Source organism: Pagrus major, chromosome 4 (genome assembly GCF_040436345.1).
Source record: "Pagrus major chromosome 4, Pma_NU_1.0".
NCBI lineage: Eukaryota > Metazoa > Chordata > Actinopteri > Spariformes > Sparidae > Pagrus > Pagrus major.
In genome coordinates, this window is record NC_133218.1 from 36,354,861 (window position 1) to 36,379,285 (window position 24,425).

The 24,425-nt window shown below is 42.0% G+C and overlaps 1 protein-coding gene across 2 annotated transcripts; it reads right to left on the bottom strand.

The window, feature by feature from the left end:
- Window positions 1-244: 244 nt before the first annotated feature.
- tp53bp1 (tumor protein p53 binding protein, 1) lies at window positions 245-23,799 on the bottom strand. 2 transcript variants are annotated; one of them, XM_073464744.1, is made up of 28 exons: window positions 23,784-23,799; window positions 23,266-23,484; window positions 22,582-22,695; window positions 20,459-20,631; window positions 20,310-20,377; window positions 20,074-20,205; window positions 19,207-19,264; window positions 18,947-19,116; window positions 18,101-18,227; window positions 17,900-17,994; window positions 17,625-17,809; window positions 15,359-16,475; window positions 14,801-14,917; window positions 14,516-14,707; window positions 14,332-14,398; window positions 13,307-13,381; window positions 11,890-12,160; window positions 10,727-10,795; window positions 10,481-10,633; window positions 9,615-9,835; window positions 7,697-8,097; window positions 7,052-7,243; window positions 6,774-6,953; window positions 5,276-5,473; window positions 5,081-5,175; window positions 1,507-1,703; window positions 1,228-1,364; window positions 245-1,148 (listed from the first exon to the last, which is right to left on the bottom strand). In XM_073464744.1, the coding sequence occupies exons 2-28, from the start codon at window positions 23,443-23,445 to the stop codon at window positions 964-966; spliced, it is 5,169 nt and encodes a 1,722-aa protein (XP_073320845.1). In that variant the 5' UTR covers window positions 23,446-23,484; window positions 23,784-23,799; the 3' UTR covers window positions 245-963. The 2 variants fall into 2 exon arrangements, with proteins under 2 accessions (XP_073320845.1, XP_073320846.1); XM_073464745.1 differs by lacking the exons at window positions 22,582-22,695; window positions 23,784-23,799 and having other exon boundaries at window positions 23,266-23,731.
- Window positions 23,800-24,425: the final 626 nt, after the last annotated feature.

The window sequence follows — 24,425 nt, forward strand, 5'->3', positions numbered from 1 at the left end:
CTGTAGAGAAAATAAATCATTTAAAATGAAACAAGGGTCACAGTTTATTATCCCATAAAAACAGACAGGATAAAGGTATATACAGCAGAGGCATGCAACAGAACTAATGCTTAACTACGGAGACCTCTAAGGCTCATGGTGAGAATTTTTTTAGGACTACTTTTGCGTTACCTCAGTAATTTTTTTTGTTCCCTCGCAATGTTTTTTTCTTTCAGTTCTTTCTGAGCTGCGTCATTATGCATCAAACACATCGACCTCTTCAGCCTCCTGTCAGGGTCTCTCATCCTCCGAGCCGCTCTTCACTGTCAGAGTGTCTCTGGGCTCGTTAGGTAGAGCGTACAGGCTGGCTGTTTGCTGCTCCCCCCACCCAGCCTGTCTGCTGTACCTAACGAGCCCAGAGACACTGCAGCCAGCTTGTTTTTTACAAACCAACCCCGAGAAAATCACAAGCACAACCTATGAACACCAGACAACCACTGAACCCACAGTTAGGAAATAGCACACTTGTCTCTCACTTTATTTTTTTTGTAAAAAAATTGACAGGAAAGCTTGAGAACAGGACGAGGCCTCTCTCTGTACATGGGTCGCCCACACACAAGGGAGGGAGTCGTGGTCCACGATGAATTTACTGTTTAATCCCTCCACAAAAGAGACAAGATTTAGCTGTCTGACATTTCCTAACTGTGTGTTTCAAAGTACAAGGTAAATGTATTGTCATCTTTTAAATCACTCTGATGGTGAGGAGCAGCAGAAGACCAGGGGATGGGGCTGAAGAGGTCGATGTGTTTGATCCATAATAACGCTGCTCAGAAAGAACTGAAGGGAAAAAAATATTGCGAAGGAACAAAACATATTTGGAGGGAACACAAAAGTAGCCCTAAAAAAATCTGCACTATGACCCTGAGGGGGCTCCGTAATGAACATTTAACATGGTCGAAGGCATTTTGCACGTGTGGAGTCGGATTATGACGAGTAGTCATGGCGATACTGAGGCTTGCTGTGGAAACCCAGGCACTCTCCGCGGATGACACTCTGGATAAGCCACTCGGGAGACACCAGCGGGACTTCCTGTGACGTCACATTTTTCTCTACCAATGGTGGACAGGCACGGTCTGTCACCACGACGTCATACTTGCCAGCAGGAATGTCTGCAGACGGAGGGAAGAACAAAGTCATTAACAAAGTCCCAGCACAGATGATGTGAACGTCGTGTGGTGCAGTCTGTACCTGAACTGTCCTTGTCGGCCTGGAACTGTCGGACGGACGAGCCTCCACCCAGTGTGATGAGCTGCGCCCACAGCTCCACCGGCTTCTCAAACACCAGCAGGACCCGCAGAGCCTTGAACGGGCTGCAGCGGGGATGCCTGATCGGAGAGGATAATATGTTAATAATATTCAGAAGAACAAATATTTAGCTCTTTGACTTAAATGCTTATAAAACCCTGATTAGTCCATACAGTGACACTATAAACATGTAAAGCACCATGAGGTGGAGCTTGATCCTACCATTCTACGATGGCTTCATCCGGCCCCACACCAGCAGGCAGCAGGTAGTTCCTGTAGTTGAGCAGCTTGTTGTCTCTGCAGCAGTCTCTCACCCAGATGTGCGACACACACGGCACACCGCTGGCCAAACACAGCAAATACTTTCTTGTACGACAGTGCTGGTCTGCGATGAGCAGACTCTGGTAAGCTGCCTTACACTGAAGAAGGAACAAACAGGGAAGAAAGACACACAGAGCGCTTTATTAATATACTGGAGCTTGAGCTCGGTGTTTTAGATGTTGAACACAGAGAATAACTGCCGATTGACAGCAGAGAAAATCTGACTTCAACATTAATTCTACACAATATCAGCGCTGCAAGTAATGATGAGTTTACAGGAGCCCTGAGGGGCGAGTGAAGAAAACATTTTAAGTGATTTTTTAAAAAATGTTGATTTTTCCCAGGTGAAAAAAAACGTTTCCACACGTGATTTTTTTTTTTTCCTTCCTAAATTTTTTCCCTCACTCAGCTTCATACATTGGATTTTTTTTCTTTTTTAAAAATCAATTTCACACACGGGGAAAAAAATGCTCCATGATTTTTTTCACCATGTGTGAATCAGAGTTATTTTTAAAAAAGAAAAAAATTCCAAGAAGGAAATCTTTTTTATTTTTCTCTTGAAATTTTATTTCTACTCGGAGAAAAATAATTGTTCCATGAATTTTTGTTGACTCAGTTTCACACCTGAAAAAAGTGATTTTTATGTTTTTTCCCCCTGAGGATGAAAAAACGTTTCCACTGTTTCACAAATGAATTTTTTTTTCTTCTTCTCGGTTTCACACATGGGAAAAAAAATTCTCCATGAAATGTTTTTTCCACTCAGTTCCAGAACTATTTTTTTCCCATGTGTGAAACCAAGTGAATTTTTTATGATTTTTTTTTCCCCAGGAGGAAAAAAAATCCACAGTTTCACAAAAATATCTCTGGAAATTTTTTTGAACTGCAGACAACAATTCTTTAATGTTTGTTTCTGTTTCACACATGAAAAAAAATGTTTTTGACGGGATATTTTTTCCTGTCAAACAGGTGAAAAAAATTCTCCTGAATTCAAAAACAACAAAATTCCAACTCATAAAGATATCTTTTTTTTTCTCCTGATTTTTTTTCCCAATAAGTGAAGAGAAGTAGAAAAAAAAATTCAGGAGAAAAAAAAAAGATATCGTTATGAGTGAAACAGAGTGACAGAGAACAGAGTTCCCCCCTTAATTTTTACTCAGTTTCACACCTGAAAAAGAAAATCATATGTATGAAACAGAGTGATTTAAAAAAAAAAAAAAAAAAAACATTTTTTTTTTCCCCACACAGTTTCACACATTGGAAAAAAATAATTCAGGTGTGAAGTGAATCTTTCATAAAAAAAAATCCCAGGAGGGAAAAAAAAAATCCATTGTGAAAAAAGTTGTTTCTCCTGAAATTGTTTTCCACCAAATTATCCTGGGATTTTTTTTTTTTTTTTTTTACTCGGTGTCACTCTAGATGTGATTAAAATGTCCAGAATGTTTTTTTTCACATGGGAAAACAATTTTTTGACTCAGTGTCACAGCTGAAAAAAAAAGAATTTTTGAATTTTTGAGGGGGAAAAATCCTGATTTAGTTTTTTTCAATGTGTAAAAAGAGTGAATTTTATGTTTTTTCCCCAAGGAGGAAAAACATTTTCACTCGGTTTCACACGTGAAACATTTAGTTTTCTTCTCAGTTTCATACATGGGGGAAAAAATTGCTCCATGAAATGTTTTTTCCACTCAGTTCCAGAAATATTTTTTTCCCATGTGTGAAACCAAGTGAATTTTTTATGATTTTTTTTTCCCCAGGAGGAAAAAAAATCCACAGTTTCACAAAAATATCTCTGGAATTTTTTTTTAACTGCAGACAACAATTCTTCAATGTTTGTTTCTGTTTCACACATGAAAAAAATTTTTTTTGACGGGATATTTTTTCCTGTCAAACAGGTGAAAAAAAATCTCCTGAATTCAAAAACAACAAAATTCCAACTCATAAAGATATCTTTTTTTTTCTCCTGATTTTTTTTCCCAATAAGTGAAAAGAAGTAGAAAAAAAAATTCAGGAGAAAAAAAAAAGATATCGTTATGAGTGAAACAGTGACAGAGAACAGAGTTCCCCCCTTAATTTTTACTCAGTTTCACACCTGAAAAAGAAAATCATATGTATGAAACAGAGTGATTTAAAAAAAAAAAAAAAAAAAACATTTTTTTTTTCCCCACACAGTTTCACACATTGGAAAAAAATAATTCAGGTGTGAAGTGAATCTTTCATAAAAAAATCCCAGGAGGGAAAAAAAAAAATCCATTGTGAAAAAAGTTGTTTCTCCTAAAACTGTTTTCCACCAAATTATCCTGGGATTTTTTTTTTTTTTTTTTACTCGGTGTCACTCTAGATGTGATTAAAATGTCCAGAATGTTTTTTTTCACATGGGAAAACAATTTTTTGACTCAGTTTCACAGCTGAAAAAAAAAGAATTTTTGAATTTTTGAGGGGGAAAAATCCTGATTTAGTTTTTTTCAATGTGTAAAAAGAGTGAATTTTATGTTTTTTCCCCAAGGAGGAAAAACATTTTCACTCGGTTTCACACGTGAAACATTTAGTTTTCTTCTCGGTTTCATACATGGGGGAAAAAATTGCTCCATGAAATGTTTTTTCCACTCTGTTATATTTTTTTCCCATGTGTGAAACCAAGTGAATTTTGTATGATTTTTTTTTCCCCAGAAGGAAAAAAAAATCTATTGTGAAACAGAGTGGAAAAAAATTCACTGTTTCACATTATGAAAATTTTTTTTTTTTCTCCTGAAATTGTTTTCAACGGTTTCACGCACGAGGGGAAAAATTATCCTAGGATTGTTTTGTTGTTTTTTTTACTCTGTGTCACACCTGAAAAAAAATTTTCCTTCTGAAAAAAAATTTCCACTCGGTGTCAAACATCGGAAAAAAATTCTCCTGGACTTTTTTTGTCTCCTGAAAATGTTCCCAATGTGTGAAAAGGGGTAGAAAAAAATGTTCATCTCCATGCGTGAAACAGAGTGACAGAGAACAGAGTTTTCCCTGAATGAAACAGAGTGATTTTTTTTCTCAAGGAGGAAAAAACATGAAAATATCATTTTTATTTTCTTCTGTTTTACATGTGGGGGAAAAAAATTATCCTCGGAATTTTAAATTTTTTTACTTGGTGTCACACCAGGAAAAAAAAATCTCCACAATATTTTTTCACTGTTTCACACATGCGAATACTTTGTTCTTCTCTGGAATTTTTCCCCGACTCTGTTTCACATTTTTTTTTTCTACTCAGTGTCACACCTGAAAGAAAAAACTAAGGAACTTAGAAAGATTATCCTGGCAAAACTTTGTTGTTGTTTTTTTCTTAAAAAGGTTGACGATTAATTTAATATTTAACATCTGATCAGAACAATTCAGGGTTATAAATTACTGTCGGCAGTGATTGTATATGAGATTTTTAGGCATTAATCCTAACTTGTTTTATCCACCAGGAGTTTAAAGTTTCATATTCATGTTGTTTTCTCACCTGTTCTTCATTGAAGTCTGGCAGGATGAAGCCTCCACCTGCCTGCAGCTGGGACTCTGTGTATGTTTTGTTATACGGACCTGTCTGCACGTAATCTGTTGAAAGAAAATATGTAAAATAATTATCTATCTATAACAATTAAAGGAAATGGTTTGGTTTGAATGATTATTGTCATTTTGTCATTGTACAACTCACCCTCACCCTCATCCTCCTCGTCGCTGCTGAGCTTGTTGGTCAGCCGGTCGCACTCGGACGAGGCGGTCAGCATGAAGGCAAAGCCCATGAAGAGAGACGTGTTCTGGGGCAGCGGCCCGTGAGTCTCTGCCACGTCACAAGACCGACCGGGGAGATCTGTGCCGCTGCCGGAGGTGTTACACACGCCGACCCGCTGAGCTGAGGACAGAAATTTGTGTTACAAACTGTAGGAGTCAGATTAAATGATGGATGGGCTAAAAAGGTCCGTTCACCCAAATGACAGCAGACTGTTTTAGTTTTACCTGCTGAGGTTTTGAGATTATTGAATTGTTTCTATTAAAGCTTCTGACTGGTCTGCGAGATGATGCAGAGAAACAGGAAGACTGTTTCTGGAAATCTGTCATTTGGCTCAACCAACCTTTTTAATATCAAATATCGATTCTGGCTGAATTAAACAGATTCAAGACCAAATACACCCGTGACTCTAAAGAAGCACACACTGTATCGTCCCTCCACCTGTGGACCAACACCATGGTGATACCGGTGCATGTTATTAATTACCAAGTCAGCCTCAGCAGCAGCAGCAGCAGCAGGCAGCAGGCAGGACGGACGGACGGACACAGACCACATGCAGGTCCAAATGTCTTAGTTATGTTTGTACAAAAATCACATATTACTGACAACTGAAACCTGACAACTATCACTTCATCAGTGCATCAAGACATAAAACAAACAAGATTTAAAACCATGTATGGTGGAAGTTATGTAAATGTGTTACAACAGCAGATTCTAATAAACATTAAAATCGTTTTCATCTGCAAAGTGTCGAGCCTGACTGATATATTTTGCCATTTTTTCTTTATAGAACATAATAAAGTACACTGATGTCATTTTAGACGATAACATTTGTTACACTATAAAATATCCTGCCTCCGTTACATAACGGTGTCACAAGTCTTCCATATTTGAGGGATCATTGCAAAAAAATGTGTGTTTATGTCGATACTGTGTGATATAGGAATTTTTTCACAAAAGTATCAGTCGTGATATAATGGAGAAAAAGATGCTTAAAATAATGTAAAAACTGGTTTTCTAACAGAATATCAGCCGATATATTTTTTACTCCCTAATATCGGCATCGGGCAAACATATCGAATACCAGTCAGTCTCTAACAAGTGTAAACTAACAACCACTGATGATGAATTAAAACCTTAAATACGTTATATTAAAGTATATTCACACAAGATTAATATATTATGTTTAAAATCTAAAAAAAATAAAAATAAAAATCAAGTAAAAAAATTAATCTCAAGGCTTCATTTTGGAGTTTTCCAGGTAAAGAAAATGGGAAAAACAAAATCCAGACATCAATTCATGATTTAAAAATAAAAGTCCTTAAGTTAAAATACTGCAAACTATAAAACCCTGATATAAAAACAGACCCCCCCCCCCCTTGGTTCAGATGCAGTCATGGTTTCGGCGAGCGTGGCTCTGTACCAGCTCTGGCGCCCGCGCCCCTGCGGCCTCTCTTGGCCGGCGTCCTGTCGTCCTCGGAGCTCATCAGTTTCCTCTTGCCGGAGGTGCCGGGGGTTCGGGGGCTGCTGGAGGAGCTGCGGTTGGGAGTGTTCTCACCCCCGGGGCCTCCTCTGCGCCTCCTCTTCCCCTCCACCAGGTTATCTAAGAAGAACATTAACATTTAATTAACATTTCAGAAAATGCTTTCGATGAAACAGAAATTAAAAACATCTGTCTGTGTCCAGCTGTGGCGGTCTTACCCAGGCTGATGTCGGAGGCCTTGGCCAGGGGAGTGGAGGGCTCGTAGGGCCCGAGGCTGTGCTGCTCCCTCAGCTTGTTCCCCTGCTCCAGAGACAGGATGACCGCGGTCCGGTTGTACCACTGTTTCTGGCCGTCCTTTTCCACATTGTAGAACAAGTCCTGCCCCTCAGTTTTATGGCCCCGGACAACACCTGCACAGACGCACACAAGAAGATCAGCGATTTGTTCGGTTTGAGACATCAGACAAATATTCTGTACGAGCCTTTCTTGTGTTGAAGTAAACTGTTCAATTCTGCCGAGTTGTCCTGTTGATTTCTTTGTTTTGATGTAAATGAAGATGAGGGAATCATCGGAGTGTCAAGCTAAGGCTTCTTTCATTGAAACTCTACAGAGAGTCTGGAGAAACTGCGCTTCTAGATTCATTGTTTTTCTGACTCTGTATATGTAAAATATAAAACATTAGGCCCATCACCCGATGAGAGAGAGACTCAGTGCAGCAGAAGCTCAGCTGTCTCCTCACATGAACATCCTGAATATCTTTTTGCTGACAAAAAAAGACCAAAACTGTCAAATTGTAAAATATTAGAGAAGAAGACAAAAGTATCTGAGGTTATCACTGAGCGCAGAGATCGTTTTAACCTCACCTATGCTGAAGTACTCGTCCTCCAGCAGAGCCGTGACCTCCGTCTCCAGGGGAATGGGATCACACAGCAGGATATCCTTCCCCGCCACCTCACACTCGTAGCCGTCATCGAACCGCAGTCGGAATCTCCCCTCGCCGGCGTCTTTGATGATGCGGCCCGAGTAGAAGTAGCCATTGGACGACCACTTGGCCACCACCCGCAGGCCGACGAAGCTGCTCCCGGCCGAGCTCGCCTCCTCCGACGATGACCTGAGGAAGTCGGAGTGGCTGGGCAGCTCGGCGTCTGTGGGGCTGATGGGGAGGCGCGGGGGGAGCATGCGGGTGAAGGGCTCGTCCTCCGAGGAGTAATGTGGCGGACCCCCGCCGAGCCTCTGCAGTGAGCCACCGCCACCTCCACCTCTCCTTAGAGGGACAAACAGAGAGTCTGTGAGAGGCAACGTCAGACGAGGAATTAAAAGGTTCCTGTTCTGAGAATTCACTTTTTAAATCAACGTCTATCCATTTCTAGAGATAAAGACAGAAAATGTGTCTTCACTGGAAAATGTTTTGATCGTCTGCTTTTACTACATAATTGTTTAAGATGTCCAATCAGGTCAGTTTGCAGCACCTGACTGGAGAGCCTCCACTCAGCAGGTTTACTCCATTTGAATTAAGTGTTGGCAGTCAGCCTTACAAAACATCACAGGAGGGCTGGTAGAAATATGTTTGAAATGTATTTTGACTTTACTTACTTACTTTTATCGAGACATTTTGAAGACTGTAAAAGATTAAAGCTGCTACTTTAAACTCCTGTCCCATAGTATTCATTTTATCTTTCTTCTTGAGATAAGTATAAACTTTTATCAAACAACCCCTAACCCACTCTGGGGAGGGTCCATCCTCGGCTCAACTCTGCGTGGTAATACTGATTGTGGGAAAACAAATCGTTGCAGCACAGTTTGACTCGCAGGGGCCGAAAAAAGCAGGTGAAAAGCTCCAACTGTAAAGTATCTGCAGACAGGTGATGTAAACAAAGTAACAAAATGTACCCAAGTTATCTTTGAATGCTAACTCGTCCTCACTTAAGTACTTAAGTACACTGTAAAAGTTTTGTTTGATTACTGATCATTTTTAAGGTTATTTATCACAAATATTCTCTTCCCTTCCCAAATGTTTTTTTTTTTTACACATCAGTATAAACTGATTATCTGGACTGCTGGTCAGACAAAACTAAAACAGAACAATTCATGGATTAATTGAGAAAAACAAATCACTACTAACATTAATGGTTAGTTGCAGCTCTGAGTGAAGATTAGGTAGCAGAAGGTTAGTTAGAAGTGTTATTAGAGACAGTGTAGGCAGTGTTGGTTCATGCAGTCTGCCTGCTGTTATTGACTGCTGGTCCGGGGTTTCTGTGACTGCGGGGCAAGCCTCAGAGAGGACTCACCTGGAGAAAGGGGAGCGGGACGGGGGCCGGCCCCTTCTGGCCCTTCCTCTGGGGCTCAGTGGGACGAAGGCCCGGGACCCCAGTGTGCCGTAGCCTCTGTCCATTGCGAACACTGACCCTGCCCTGTGACCCCTGTGACCCCTCTGTTGATGCCCGCCTCCCCTCCTGGGACTGCAGACACACAGAGGGGACGAACGGAGCCGGTCAGGTTGCACAGGCACTGATCTGAGGCCACTCTCAAAACCAAAGACACCCCACTGGATGAGGGGTGACCGGTGACCCCAGACTCGTGCCTGTGAGCAACCTGAACCTGAAGCAGGCAGGGATCAGTGAATCACTGAGAAATTAGGGTGTTAGAAAGTCAAAGAAGGTGAAGGAGTGACACAGGAAACAGCATGCGGCTAGTACAAACAGATAAAGCGGAGAGACTTCACAGACAGGACTGAGGAGAAAGCGAGAATGTGATTGGTCTGCGTGGAGTTGGAGGCAGTACCTGAGGGATCTGGCCCCTCGGCTGGGCGGCATGATGAAGTCCGGCCTGCTGAGGCTCATGCTGCCGCTGGTTCCTCCGGAGCTGTGCTGCAGGCTGGACGCTTTGGACGACAGAGAGCTGATGTCAGCCAAGTCACCGGAGGTCACGGAGCTGCTGCCTGTGCGGCACGGAGAGATGTCGCTGTCCAACACCTGGCAGTCCACCACTGGCTCCTCGCTCTCCTGGTAACATGACAAAAGAGAAGTGAGAAAAATGTTTTAAAAGTTAAATATGTAGATTTTAAAATTGTTGCTTAACTAGTTGGCTCAGTTAGTCGTGCAGCTAGTTAGCTCATGTAGCTGCTGCAGCTAGCAGCTGTATCAGCTAGCTGACTCGGACTTTGAGAAGTGTTTACACCTGTAGTAAAAGAGCTTTGGACTGCCAGGAGGAGGTGGTATTCAAGCCAAAGTCGTGATAGGACCACTAACTGCACAACTAACTGGGCTAACTAGCTAACAGAAGCTTCTACAGAGGTTACTTCTAGCAACAAGTATAGCTATCTGTCTATAATAAAAATCAGAGAGTTAAGGCAGAACAGCTGGACGACGAGTGAAGAAAACCAGAAAATAACAAGAGAACATTTTTTCCAGAAAGTTAAGAAGACGACCAATCAGTGAGCTGTCAAACGTGTCATCAGGTCATCGCGACAGCAGAAGAAACCATTGGAAACGTAGTATTAGAGCAGTCTGAGAGCTGAGCTTTATTATTTGAAGCTTTGGCCACGTTTAATATGAACATCCAAAACTGTAACACTGTAGAAAATAAGATCCGCTTTGATACATTTAATAACTGTGCTACACCAGAGGAATGAATAATCTGTTTGTTACCTCCACGACTTTGCGATCCACCTCTTTGCCGTCCTCATAATACACGTCTGTGATGATCCGTGTGGTGGTGGTCCGTACTTCCTGGATGGTGCGCACGTGTCTGCGGTGGGAGGGGCCTGTGGTTCTTCTATAGGACGGAGACTCTCGCTCACCCTTTAAGACAGAATGCAGTCGTGTCACCTGGGCAATATTCACAGACACGAGCATAATATACCGTCTCTATATACGCCTGTACAATCTGCGTACCCTGCCAGCTGGGGAGCGCAGCCCCGGAGCATCGAAGCTGGTCTGCTGGGAGACTGTCCGCTGACGGAGCTGAGACACACAGGACAGAGTGATCAACACCACCTCCACATGTCTGCAGTCACCTCGACACCCTGTGCCGGCACTTACGCCCAAAACAAACACCTGAGCACCATTGTTAGCGGATGTTAGGTTGTTTAAGTAGGATGCACTTCCACTAGTCTGAGAGTTTTAAGGCTGTTTTAATGGTGAACATTTACAATTCAATATTAAAGCAACATTATGTAACTTTTTAACCTCAAAATAACAGCAGTTTCTGCTCTATGTTCAGTGAGAGGGTCGGATCACAGCGTTACACACGTTTACTTCACATACAAGTTTTTAACACATAACATTGTTACGACGTAATGAGTTTTGTTTGTAGTTAGCACCTACAGGTCTGACAAACTGTTACCGACCTGGTGTTTGTGTTTACAACAATGGTGTTAACAATTTGTTATTAAATTCAAGTTTTAAGTGTAATTTTATTGTTGTTACCTGCGTTCATAATTTACTAAGTTGGAACGATAAAATTCAATGTAATGCTGTAGAGATTAAGAGGTCACTGCCATGGGGGATATTTCAGGTCATAATTCAAAATAAAAGTCCAAATTAAAAATTATGGGGGACCAAATTAAAATTATTATTTTACCGCACTACTAGAAATAATGGGGCCATGAACTTCAACTAAACTTTAAAAAAAATTATAAAAAAAGGAAATTAAAAATGAAAATTTTAAATGTCAGGTAACAATGAAAATAGTTAAATTTAAAATGCTTGAATCGAAATGCTGAAAATTAAATCTTAAATCATGAAAACGAAACTGAAAATAGCAAAAGAAAAAAGGGAAAAGACAAAAAAAACCATCAAAAACAAAAAGCTTTATCACTTGGCGTTTGACCTTTTGATTATTTGTGGATATTCCCAGTAGTGTAGTAACTTCTCAGTTATCTCTCTTTAAATTTTCTGTTTGAACTTTTTATTTGAATTCTGGCCAAAAACTCCATAGCACAATAATAATGTTCAGAATCCCTCCAGCATGAACAAATCAGCAAAAACTCAAAACCATTCATCTCCACGTTGACCTTTACTGATCCTCTGTGCTGTGTGCAAAACAGCTGACTGACCTTGGACGGACTGGAGCTGATGCTGTTGTCAAAGATCTGCTGGGAGACCCTCTGCCTGGCATCTGTCCTGACTGCGTTGGGCTGCTCTGGAGCTTCAGGTGGTCCTCGCCCATCCTGCGACTGCTCTGCAGGGCCCGGAGGATCCTTGGGGGTCTCCTGCGATGCAGCCAGCGCTTCCTGTTGCGACGGCTCTGATTGGCTGTTCGGAAGGCTGTTGCATCCCAGCGAGGACGCCTGGGAGCTCCTCTGTGGCGAGGCGAAAAGATCCCCTCTGCAAAGATGTTGAAATGTATAAATGTGACGCTGTGGGACGTCTGACAGACGGCAGACAAAAATATCTCCCCTCAACTTAAATTCAGTACCAGGAGCCATGTTTTAATTAGATAACCCTATGGCCTCTCCTCTGGCTCCACCATCAGGACACCTTAGATTTTTAACCAGTTTTATTTATTGTGTGGGTCAATGATTTAGTGAAGAAACAAGTGGATAAAACTCCACTGCAGGACATGTTTTGTAAAATGACCTCACTGTGTCACAGCAGGAGGACAAAACTCCACCTCGCTGCTCCTCGTGTCCCGAGAGAACGTGCAAAAAATAACCATCCATCCAACCGCCAGGCTCAAAAAGTAGGTCTCTCTCTCTTTCTTACACACTTACACACAGCGGTAGTCCTATTTCTGTCTACTAAAATACAACAGGGGAAAGCTATTCATACTTTCCAGGGTCAAACGGACGTGTAAAGCTCGAGCAGGTCAGACTGTGGCGATCTCAGTAAAACATGTAAACTACAAACTACTGGGAAGAACAAACCCTCCTTGTGAATTCTGTATGGCTTTTTCAAATCCTACACATGGCGGTGTTACAAATCTCGACTGCAAAGCTGATAAAAGTGGGGCAACACTGACAGGTTCTTCCCCTGGTACCTTGGTACAACATTTGTTTGAAATTTGCCTGAGATTTCTGCTCCACTATGATGCCATGTTAATGCTGCGGTACAAAGTGTAGGCAAGATTCAAATGAGAAACTGCAGGAGAGCTGGAGTGAAAGTTTGGCAGTGGAGATTCGTCAGTAACATTCTGGTTTTCACAACCACAGTTTTTCTACGGGTTGTGTTGTGATGGTGACCTTACATTAGGGCTGTTCCATATGACCTACAGTCTATCCTACAGTATTGTTGTTTCTATTGTTATTTGTTATTGAATAAAAATACATTTTCCAAAAGGTTTGGTGTGTTTTATGCATGTTTGTAATACTAAGCAGTTTGGTTAATAACAGCTATCTTGAAGTTCGGCTACAATTGGCAAAAAAGCAGCTTCTGTGTCACGGTCACTCTCACTCCGACACGATGAAATAAACGATAGAACGGGGCATTACACAAGTAGATGCACTCCTGCAGTGTCACAGTGAGTGTGCTCACCTGACAGGTGTGCTGTCCTCCTCTGCATCCTGCTGTCTGTGCACCTGCCTGACACGGCTGAACACTGACGGGCTGCTGGGACACGAAACACCAGTGTTACACTTCAACCAGCACTGAAACTGTTTCCAAACATTTAAATAACTCATTGATCTGTCAGCGTTAACTTGTGTGTCAGGAGTCAAAGAAGTGAAAGAAAAGCTTGAGATGCAGCTGAGAGAGTCAACAAATGTGCTCCACCAAAGCTAAAGCTGAGGCTAGGCTGCTAAAATAGAGATTAGGTTTTATCAGAGTTTAGTCAAACCAGGTTTAAAATGAGTAAATCCAGATTTTAAATTGTTTATTACCCAATAAGCAAAACTTTGTTAGCTCTGGTTCTTCAGGAAGGGAGAGTTTTTACAGTATTGACAAAAAAGGCAGTCATTTTAAAAGTTATGTTTAAAGTTAAAACTGGATCACAGTTTAAATTGGAGTTTAAACTAGTAAAGCTAGTTTTGAAGTTTGGTGCAACATAATTTAAAGTTGAACCATGATTCAATCAAGTTTAAAAATATGTTTTTTGGTAATAATAGGGACTTGGAACGCTTCAGCTAAAAAAAAAAGCCCATCAGATGTTTGATTATGGGCTGAGGATGAAGAACAGCTTTTAATCAAGAGCACTAAAAAAAATCACTCTTGTGGTGGAGAAGCTGGAGTCTCACAATATCAAGTCTGAACAGAGAAACTGTACATTTTTCCAGCCTTTCTTGTTACTCAGCCAAAAACACACACACCAAAACTGATACAGCTGTGATGAGCTAAAGCAGCTGATAATATCTGTCACACTGATGTATCAGTTGGGTTCTCAGTACTAGAACAGGAGTGTTTTTCATCAGGAGGACTTTAATTATCCATAACTCTGAATGCTGAATCAGCTCACAAGACACTTAAAGAATGTCCTAACACATCAGTGTAATATTGTATGAAGCTGAAGAGGAAACCAGCAACACATAATAAGAAGGAAGTGCTCAGAGAGAGTGTCAGGTTACCTGGTTACAGCCTTTGCAACAGTGGTAACCTTGACCCCAGATCCAACCTCCTCTGATAGTGCTGGCTCTGTGGAAAGAAATGTATTACTGAGAGGGTGATGAGTGCATGAAGAGTCACCATGGATACCGTCTTCAAGCACATGCACACTTCCAGGGTCGAGCATGAAAGTGTGAGAGCTCTTACTCTGCAGGCTGAAGCGCTCCGAGCTGCCCTCTTCCACCGGAGTCACCAGCTTCATCCTCAGACTCAGCTTCCCGTCTCCCTTCTCCACCGTGTCCTCCCCGCTGTCCCCCGACGTGATGGCGCTGGCCGCCATCGCCACATCTGCAGACACGTCACTCGTCACATTTGACTTATCAGTGAAGGAAGTGATCTCTGAGAAAAGAAGAAGCTTGGCATCAGATCATGTCACAATGCCTGACATTTAGTAGAGAAACGAGCTCCAGTTCGTCCAGCACGAGAACCCACCAATGGGAGTGCTGTGTCTCAGCGTCTGCTTCAGCTGGTTGATAAGAGGGGGCGTGGCACCGACGACAGGACCAATCAGCTCGCCTTCTTTAGGAAGTGTGAAGTGGAAGGAAATCTCTGTAGTAGGAGATCAGAATTGGGATTGAATTAAATCTATTTCAGTGCAAGTTTCCTGTTAAAGCCAGACATTTACAGAACAATTATTACAACAACAGAACTAATTTCTATATATATGTAATCAGACATTCATTGCTGCCTTTTCTTTGTCCTTTATGACAGTGAATGAAGAGTCTTACTTACTGGTTGGACAAAATAAGCTGTTTAAATATGTCACTTTGTTCTCTTATAAGCATTTTTCATTTCAAGTTTTTGACATTTTAAAGACCAAACGATCTAACGAAGTAATCATCAGAATAAGAAAATAATCGTTAGTGGCAGCCCAACCCACGTGATTCCTCTCACGACCTCTTGTACTGGGTCCAAACCCCCCCAGGTCAGGAACCACTGCTTCTAACTAAGTAGTGGATATCACACTCATGCTTTCGATGTCCAGCTTACCTCCCGAGCTGTCACTCAGGCTCTTATCTTTGAGCCCCTCTGGTTCAGGTCCCGCCTTCTCAGTCTGAGAGAGCCTATCAGAATCCACGTGCACCTTCTTCCTCTGAGCCTGGGACTCGTGGCCGTTAGTGGAGGCGGTCACTTTGTCTCTGATCGGCTGGGAACTGACGGTCTTTGACTGCGGCGTCACATCCTTCTGAAGGATCTGGGAGTCTCTCTCGCTGTCTGTGACAACGATGACACTGTCCTCTCCTCTGTCCTCACTGTCCTCCTCCATGGGCTCAGGAGACAACAGCTGGCTCTGGGAGAGAACCAGAGCCATTCCTGAATTCCTGCCTCCCACTGTGCTCTCCTCCTCCTCCATCACCTCCTCCTCCTCCTCCTCTTCTGCTTCACCCTGCTCACGCTCGTCCTTCATGTCTTTGACTCTTTGACTGTTACCAACAGCTCCACACCTTTGTGAGGACGACTCTACAGACTGACTCTTTGCTCTCGACTCTACAGAACTCTTCACCACATCCACAGCAGATGTCTGAGAGATCATGGACTGAGAGGGCAAACTGCAGGGCGTCGTGTCTGAAGGAGTCTCCTGCACACAGCTGTTCACAGTCAGATCAGAGGAATCAAATTTTGGTTGAGAGCAGGATACAACGTCAGCAGAGCTCGCCTCTTTTCTGTCTTTTACATTCACATTTTGTACATTCAAAGAAGTCTTTTTGTGCACGTCAGACTTCTGCGACAGGTTGGTCTTGGACTGCTCGTCCTTGGCACATTCGCTGCGATGCTTTGGTGTTTCAGCAGAGGTGGAAGCTTTGGAACTGGTGGCAGTTTGTGACTCTGAAGCGACACCGTTGCTCTTGCTCCTCTGATCGCAGCGTGAAGTCACAGAGTCGCTGGTGTCGGCGCCGGGCGGCTCCTCCAGTTCCTCTATCTGCGTGGCCTGGCTGTCCTCCTCCTGCTGTTGGGAGGTCTGCTGAGCTGGACTGCTGCTCTCAGTGTTCACAGAGAGCTGCAAAGGCAAAGTGAAAGGAGCCGACTCAAGACGCTGAGACTGTGTCTCCGTCTTCTTTTCTGACTGTTGTGGTGCCTCCTGGCTCTGCGTTGGGACGAACACGTCCTGAGAAGAAAGAAAAAACACTAGATGATGCAACTAGATGATGTCATTATAGATGAACCTCTTGAAGGTTCATTTATAATTAACTGATTAATCAGCAGTGGTTGAAGAAGTAGTCAGATCTCTTACATAAGTGAAAGTAGCAATACCAGTGTGGAAATACTCTGTTACAAGTAAAAGCCCTGCATTCTTTAGTACAAAAGTATGGGAATAAAAATATACTTAAAGTACCAAAAGTAAAAGTACTCATCCTTATGCAGAATGGCCCATTACAGAATCATATATATTACATCACCGGACTGTAATTACTGATTCATGTATGTGTAAACATCACTTGAAAGGGCAACTTCATAGGCTTCTGAATCATTTCTGTTTTCGTCAGAGCTGAAAATAATAACAACACTGGAAAAAAGTTTATTTAATCATTTAGTCGATGTAAGTGATGGATGGCCAGTTAACCTTCATTTTCCCGGATGACTTGACTATTTTTTTTATCAGATTCATACATGCTGGGAAGCTTCGGCTATATTAATATCACGATTCATTTGTGACTCAGATCTTCTATTAATCATCTGAATCTGGAAAGTAACCACAGCAGTCAAATAAACAGAGTGGAGTAAAAGGTATATTTCCCTCAGAAATGTTGTGAAGTAGAAGTAAAAAGTGTTAATTAGAAATACTCAAGTACAAAAACCTCTAAATTGCACTAATTGTACAGAACTTAAATAAATCTGCTTAGTTCATTCCCGACGCGTTTTATCACGTTTATATTTCAACCTGTTGCCTCCAGTCATAAAAAATGAAGCAAGTAACAAAAAATTTTTAAAAAATCAGCGCTGAAACGATAAGTGGATTAAGTTAGTCGAATTTATCGAGCAAACACTCTGATTCTCGTTGGACAATCAAGAGGTTTTGCTGATTTTCTCTGTTTAACATCGTTGTTTACTGGATGTTTTGTGGTTTTTGACTGTTGGTCAGAAAAAAACAGGATATTTAAAGTCATCAACTTGGGTTCTTTGAAATTGTGATGTGCAATTTTCTCAATTTTCTGACATTTCACTCAACAATTAACTGATTAATTATAAAATTCATGAAACAGAGAGTGGGTTGAAGCTCTAAAACAACTATGTAAATGAATAGGCTGATACATACATGGGAGAATTCTGGCTGGGACGGTATCGAGAGAGTTCGCTCCAACACAAAACCAGGGGAATTCTGGGATACGGGAGTAGAGGCGGATGGGAGTGGCTTAGAGGCGGCCTCCGTGTCCATCGGTTCTTCCTTTTCCCCTGCTCGGTCTTCAGGGGGCAGTGAAGTATCCATCGGCTCATCAGCACCTGACAAAGGAAATTCATTTTACCTCTATTTAACAGCTGACCTCCTCTCTCAATTTATATTCACTCGTTAAAGTCGGCAAAGTCATTTACCGTGTTCATTCTCCGCTTCGGTTGGTGAGCTGGGAACAATTAAAGGGGTGTGGGTGAAGTTGTCTGGGGTGGGGGCGACGTAGTCAACAGAGCTCCTGGAGAAAAGGGAAAAGAGAGCAGAATATCAGGTCATTTTCAAGGTTTTCTCGCTTGTGTGTGGAAAAGATAACTCATTATAAAAGGTGCCAACTTGTGACTCACTGTGACAGACTCTCCTGCACCAGTGTTCCCTGTCCAGACAGCTGCAGCAGTCGCAGAGTGTTGGCCGGTGTCGATGTGGGGTGACCCTGCTGCTCCGGCTCAGACACGGTGCTGTCGACTGCAGCACCTGAGAGAGAGAGAAAAATGAGATAAAGGAAAAAATGACACCACTGTAAGCTGCCTGTACAGTAGAAAGTGTCGATAGCACATATGTATATCTAAAACTTGGAGATTTTGTTTTTATTAAAAGATTGTCAGTGTTCTTTGTGACGGACTGCTGAGCTCAAGGACCAAAACAAGATCGTTTCTACACCATTACAACTTTCAAATAAACATCAGCGTGAAGGTTTTTAAATGAGTTTGCTTTTCTTTTCTTTTTTTTTATGTGTCACATTCACCATCACAAACACGCTGGAAAAACAGGAAAGCAGCAGATCATAAACCTCATCAAACTGCATCTTGAAGATGTTACACTTTTATATAAATAGATATAATATCTAAATATTCTGATTTAGACATGGGTTTTTCCAGAGCTAATAATGGAAGTGGCTAAGGAGTGACACGTCTTGCTTTTTTCTCATCTCTATTGAAAGCTGACAGGGCTCACGTAGTGACACAGAAGCCACTGACAATGAAACAGTGGTTACTTTTTTCATATCTTTACATCAGTCTCTCTTTCAGACTCAGCACCGACTTAAGGATGTTCGACCGTTTTGTCCGGTGTGGAAGGAGTAAAGGTTTTGTTAAGCTGGGGGTCAACAAGAATCTGTGTGATTATGTGTACAGTGCAAAAAAACAAAAAACAGCATGGAGTTCCTGTAAGTACCCACATCTGTATGTGCTTACCCGTCTTGTCAGTGTCAAACATGTCCTCCTGTGAGGACAGGATCTCACAGTCCTGCTGGTCCTGCTCGGAGGAGGCCTGGAGGCCTTGTGAGTGCAGCAGAGCCTGAACGCTCAGCTGCCTGCCCGACTGACCCGGAGACTCCAGTGAGCTGCTGGAGCTCACCTCCGATCTGGAGGGTGACAGAACAAACAGTGCTCGTATCAAACCAGTGTGTGATCTCCACTGAATGTTGACTTTATGACACGACATGGAGCTGTACCTCACTGCTTTGTTGTCCCGACTCTCTGAAGTCCTGGGGCTGATGTTCTGCTCCGCTGCTGATGAAAAGTAGGTATAAGTTAGACTGACTCTTTAAACCATTTACTGTCAGTATGAATGCTTTGATCAGGTACTGAATAATGAACTATTACACCCAGCTGTCATGCCATCATTAGATTAAACTCACACACAGTGTACATGTATGCATTTCACCAGCAGCAACACAGTACAAGACAAGCTATGAGTGGTTCCCCTGGCGCAGGTAGAAATGTGTTTAAACCCTCTTTATAAGTTCATCTATGCATCTTGAGCTGTTAAATAGTTACCAGAGAGCTAAAAAGATGAACTGGAGCCACTGACGAGTGACAAATTTAAAAAGTAATACCGACATGAAGTGACTTATTAAGGTGTTTTTAACTTCTAGAACATCTTCAGCTCCTTGTCACAATTTCTTCAAGTCTCAAAACATTTTCCTAAAAGATGTTCCCTCATTTGGAGATCTGATGATGATGGTGAAGAGCATTGTCTTACATGTCCGTCAAAAGTCTCCCGTAAGTGTTCAGGTGAGATCTGGTGGCTCTGAAGGCTACAGTATATGACTCGCATCATTTTTACACTCAAACTTTTCAGTGACCTGAAGGTTCCCTGTATGTTACACTCATTTATTCAGCATTTTCCTTTTATTTGTCACTCGCCAGTAGATTTCAACTGAATTCATTCTATTACCCAGGTACGAGGCCTGACTGCAGCCTTTTAACAGTGGAAATTCAAGATGTTCAGGTCATGTTCTCTGTATCGATTCAGAGCAGATTAGAGGCCTACAAAAGAATCAACTACAAAGAGCATCTATAAATAAAAGCCTTTATACCTAATTTGCTGCGTCTCTCACTGTCTGGCTGAGGTACAGTGTCTTCTTCTTCCTCCCGACTGTTCACCACTTCACCACGCAGATCCTGACTCTGAGAAAGCTCCAAACCAAAACCAAACTGAGAGCTTCCCTCTGAAACACAGACACACAGATGTCACTACACTTAGTAATAGATGTGGGAATGTTTGATTCTTAAAAGGTTCTCTGCTGGAGCTGGATGTGAGAAGAGCTCCTACCCTCAGACTGAATGCAGTGTGTTGTAGAATCAGCTCCAGACTCCATGTCCGTGTCCTCTGGCGCACACCTGAAAGAACAAGAAAACAAGAGTAAAAACACGTCATCGTTGTCCGTCATCGCTCAGCAGAACTGTCAGGTCCACACGTACTTCTTCTTGTTCGGAGGAGGGCAGATGTTCAGAACTTGACTCTCCTCCTGGAATGCTGAACTGGGGTCGGCAGCCACGAGAATGCCGGGGTCAGCCTGGTTGTTACTCTGGGAGCTCTCCGATTGGCTGTCAGTCTGAGAGTTTCTGCTTCCAAGTGGGGAGGAAATCAGCTCCTGAAAAAGGGAGAACGAAACTGTAACTACTTTCACAGAGCGACATAGTGACATAAAAAGAATAATTCTAGTTTTGAAGGGAGCAGCAATTCAGAGTACCTTTATTGTACTGGTGGGGCGAAAGAGGAAATATTCTGATTTATAAGGTACCAAACAAACTTATTAAAGCAGCTACAGCTAATAAAGAATGACAGTGGTACACATCGATTTAAAGGGGGTGTGTGGATGCTTTGTCTCCGTCACTACAATAAAAAAATTGTCACGGTGTCAGAAAATACCATCAAACCTAAAAGTTAATTAAACTGTCAACAGAAAACTTGTTTGCTTTAACTTATAATTCTGAAGTAAATACTGATCCCAAAGTGTACAGGCTGTAGAAAAATGATGCCATCTGCGTATGTACTGCTTCCCTGTAAACCTCGCTTCCACAATGCAATGAAAAATAAAGGTTGAATTAGGGCACAAAGGAGGCGCATCTGCGACTGTGAAACCAAAACAGGAAGAGGCATTGTTCTCCCCGGTCACCATCCCCAGGTAACGACGGAACAACTGGAATAACTGTGGAAACTCTACGCTGTTAAAGGAAATGGACCCCGTGAAGAGGAAAAGTGATAGAAACCGAGGTGAAACAAGAGTGAACGGACAGCATTCACTCGATGGAGAGCGCTTGTGTGTTGTGTCACTTCTGTTCCTACTTATTAACACAACAGGGTGTTTAGCACTGAGATGAGGGTTTATAGGTCAAATTGGAATTCTTGCGGTTGTTTTTTGAGTTGGACAGTAGCCAGAACGCTATCAGCAGCCATGTTGCCAACAGTAATACCACAGGGAAATGCTAAGAGGGTCGCGGGTGGCTGGAGCAGATCCCAGCTGACATTGGGCGAGCGGCCACCCTGGACAAATCACCAGTTCGTTACGGGGCTGACATGTATCGGCAGTAAGCAGACAGTTTTTGCACTTCAATTTGTTATGAAGGCAGGAAAATCAACAACAGTTCAACAACAAACCTTATCTTGTGATAAATTTGACTTGGACTCTACAAAGCTACACCGGTTCAACACTTGGGGGCACAAAACAGATACTTAAAAAAAAAAAAACACACAAGAATAAAAGAAATACAGCACAGATAGCATCAGTCAGTTTGTTGTTTCATGCTGCAGTACAGCCTCTACAACCTCTGCTGATTTTAGGCTGTTAAAACTCCAACTGGTAAAGGTATATAAGGTAGGAATTCTTAATTGATTGCACCATTGTGATCTGCATCTCCTGCTTAATGGTAAGAGCTCATACTGAGAGTACAGAATATGAGACGGTCTCCGGCCTGTTCACTGAAACAGGAAACTTCTCTTTTAGCGCAAAAAATGATCTCAATCATCTTTTTCTGCATTATCATCTCTGAAAGAAAGATTTTCATATTGGCACATAGCGGACAACATATATGCTGACTGTGATATGAAAGGCAAGTTCTGGCTGATAATATTCGCCAACCAATATTTCTGTCAGGCTCTGCTGTCATCCAGAATAAAAAACATCAAGATGTCTGGCAATTTGTCCCAAATGTCTGCTGTCTCCTGGCCTCTCGTCCAATCTCATCAAGTGACTCTGAATAATGGATGGATGGATGGGGCCATCTGTGGACAGACTGTGTGCAAGATGGGGAGGAAAAAGCCAAAATACATTTGTGGAAAAGTGTGTGGTTGACAATTGTGGCTAGAAATGAAGTAGTCAGATGTACTGCCGTTACCCCCCATGGATCATCAATCTCTTCTGTTTTTCTATCTGCTTATATCTGTGCTTCTGTAAAGTTAGTTTATTTTGGCCTGCTCCTCCTGGATCCACATTCTTCATTTATATTTTATATAATTTACTTGTATCAGATATACTGTCAATGAAATTTGAAAACTGTGACTTTGTTCTGTACATGCGACATCTAACGCATGTCTGTCCGACCTGGGAGAGGGATCCCTCCTCTGTGGCTCTTCCTGAGGTTTCTTCCATCTTTTGTACCCTGTTAAGTTGTTTTTTCTTCAGTATGGGAGGTTTTTCCTCACTTGAATCGACGGCCTAAGGACAGAGGATGTCGTTCACTGTACAGAGCCCACTGAGTCAATGTGATTGTGATTCTTCTGATGTAATTAGATACTATTTCTGCTTTATGCTACATTTCAGAAGAAAATATCTTACTTGTTTTTGACAGCAATAGTTATTTGATGTATTTCCAGATTAAAAAAGAAAATTAATTTAGCTCATAACAATTATATTATGTTATCTCATATGATGCATTCAGAGGAAAAAAAAAAAAAACAAGAGCTAAAATTATCTCCATTCTAAAAGGCAGTGAAAGCTGTTTAGACAATAATAATATAATAACAACAATAAGGGCTATTTTGTCTGCATAATGAGTACTTCATACTGCTGATAATACTTCTGTACTTTCCCTGATGACTAACTTGGCTGCAGGAGTTTTACTTGTACTGGTGTTTTTCTGCAGGAAGGATCTGGATGCTTCATTAGCACAGTGACTTGTTTTGTTGTGTGTCCTACATAAAGCACATTAAACAGTCTCAACATCATCACCGGAACCAGAAGCTATAAAGCAGCCCTGGGTGTCGGTCAGAACAGATGTAAGCCTACCAGAACCGGGCTGCGGGCGGTGGGCTGCAGGCTGGACAGGCGACGGGCCAGCAGAGCTCGGTAGCTGCTCTCGGGATCGTCCTCCAGAGCGACGCTGTCCGGCTGGGAGTCCTCCACGATCAGACACGGGTTCTCGGGCTGAGGCAGGCTGGAGTCCAGTTCACTTCCGCGGGGATCCATGAGGTCGGGGCCGAGGGGCAGGAGACGAGCTGCTGATAGCTAGCCAGGCAGCAGAAACACAACGGAGGCAGGCATGTGAGTGTGCAGCCGGTTACCTGAAGCTAGCCGAGATGCTAAAGGAGCTAGCTAAAGTTAAAGGCTACAAGCTAACGCTCCGCCCAACAACAAAGAGTTTCAGCCCGCTGAAGAGTGAAAGTGCTCCGGACAAACCCTCAACACGCAGCCGGAGCCGAGTATCTTAACCAATAAGTTAATGAAGTATTAATTCATATCCGTATTTATCCGGTTACAGGTCATTTTGTCCAACAAACACACAAACACACAAACACACCCCTCACCTCAGCTCAACTCCGCTCCTCGCGGCAAAACCACCCAGGAGCGATTTCATTGGTCCAGTTGGGCGATGACGTCACATGGAAACGCTCATTAGTTTTATGGTTGCAGGATCTTTTTCCTGAAACTTCTGCCTGGCTGTGTTTTTGATCTATATTTATATTTATCTCTTTGTTTTTGTTTGTTTTTGTTGTTGTTGTTTGTTTGTAATAGCTCTTCCATATGTCCTTTATGTAGACATACATTTATTTCGCCTACGTTTGATCTGTTTGTGCTGCAGTTGTTTTTCTTTGTTTATTTTTCTTGGTGGCAGGATCTTTATATTTATTTATATTTAGAAAATAGGTGATACAGTATTTTGTACTATAATTTATTTTATATATTTATTAAATATATTTGTATTTGCTGATATTTGTAAAACTGGAAGATGTCATACGTTCTGTACTACAATGGTGTCTTGTAATCCTATGTGGGGACGGGCCAGATATTGTAATGACACAGAAATAAAAATTAACTTATTTTTTTATTTGGTAATTGTTAAATGTCTTTTTTTAGCTATTACTCAATATTGGCTCTACATAATTGACTAATCATATGTTTTATATCATTTAGAATGATGAATGCACCTTTTATCTGGCTGCTGAAAG

What these genes read in the sequence shown, in the direction of transcription:
- tp53bp1 (XM_073464744.1), bottom strand. Translation starts at nt 23,445, where the DNA reads ATGGATCCCCGCGGAAGTGAACTGGACTCCAGCCTGCCTCAGCCCGAG. An exon ending in GTTGCAAAGGCTGTAACCAG is followed by an intron (nt 13,382 to 14,331) that starts GTAACCTGACAC and finishes TTCGTGTCCCAG; the next exon opens with CAGCCCGTCAGTGTTCAGCC. An exon ending in GAGGACAGCACACCTGTCAG is followed by an intron (nt 12,161 to 13,306) that starts GTGAGCACACTC and finishes ACATCTTTGCAG; the next exon opens with AGGGGATCTTTTCGCCTCGC.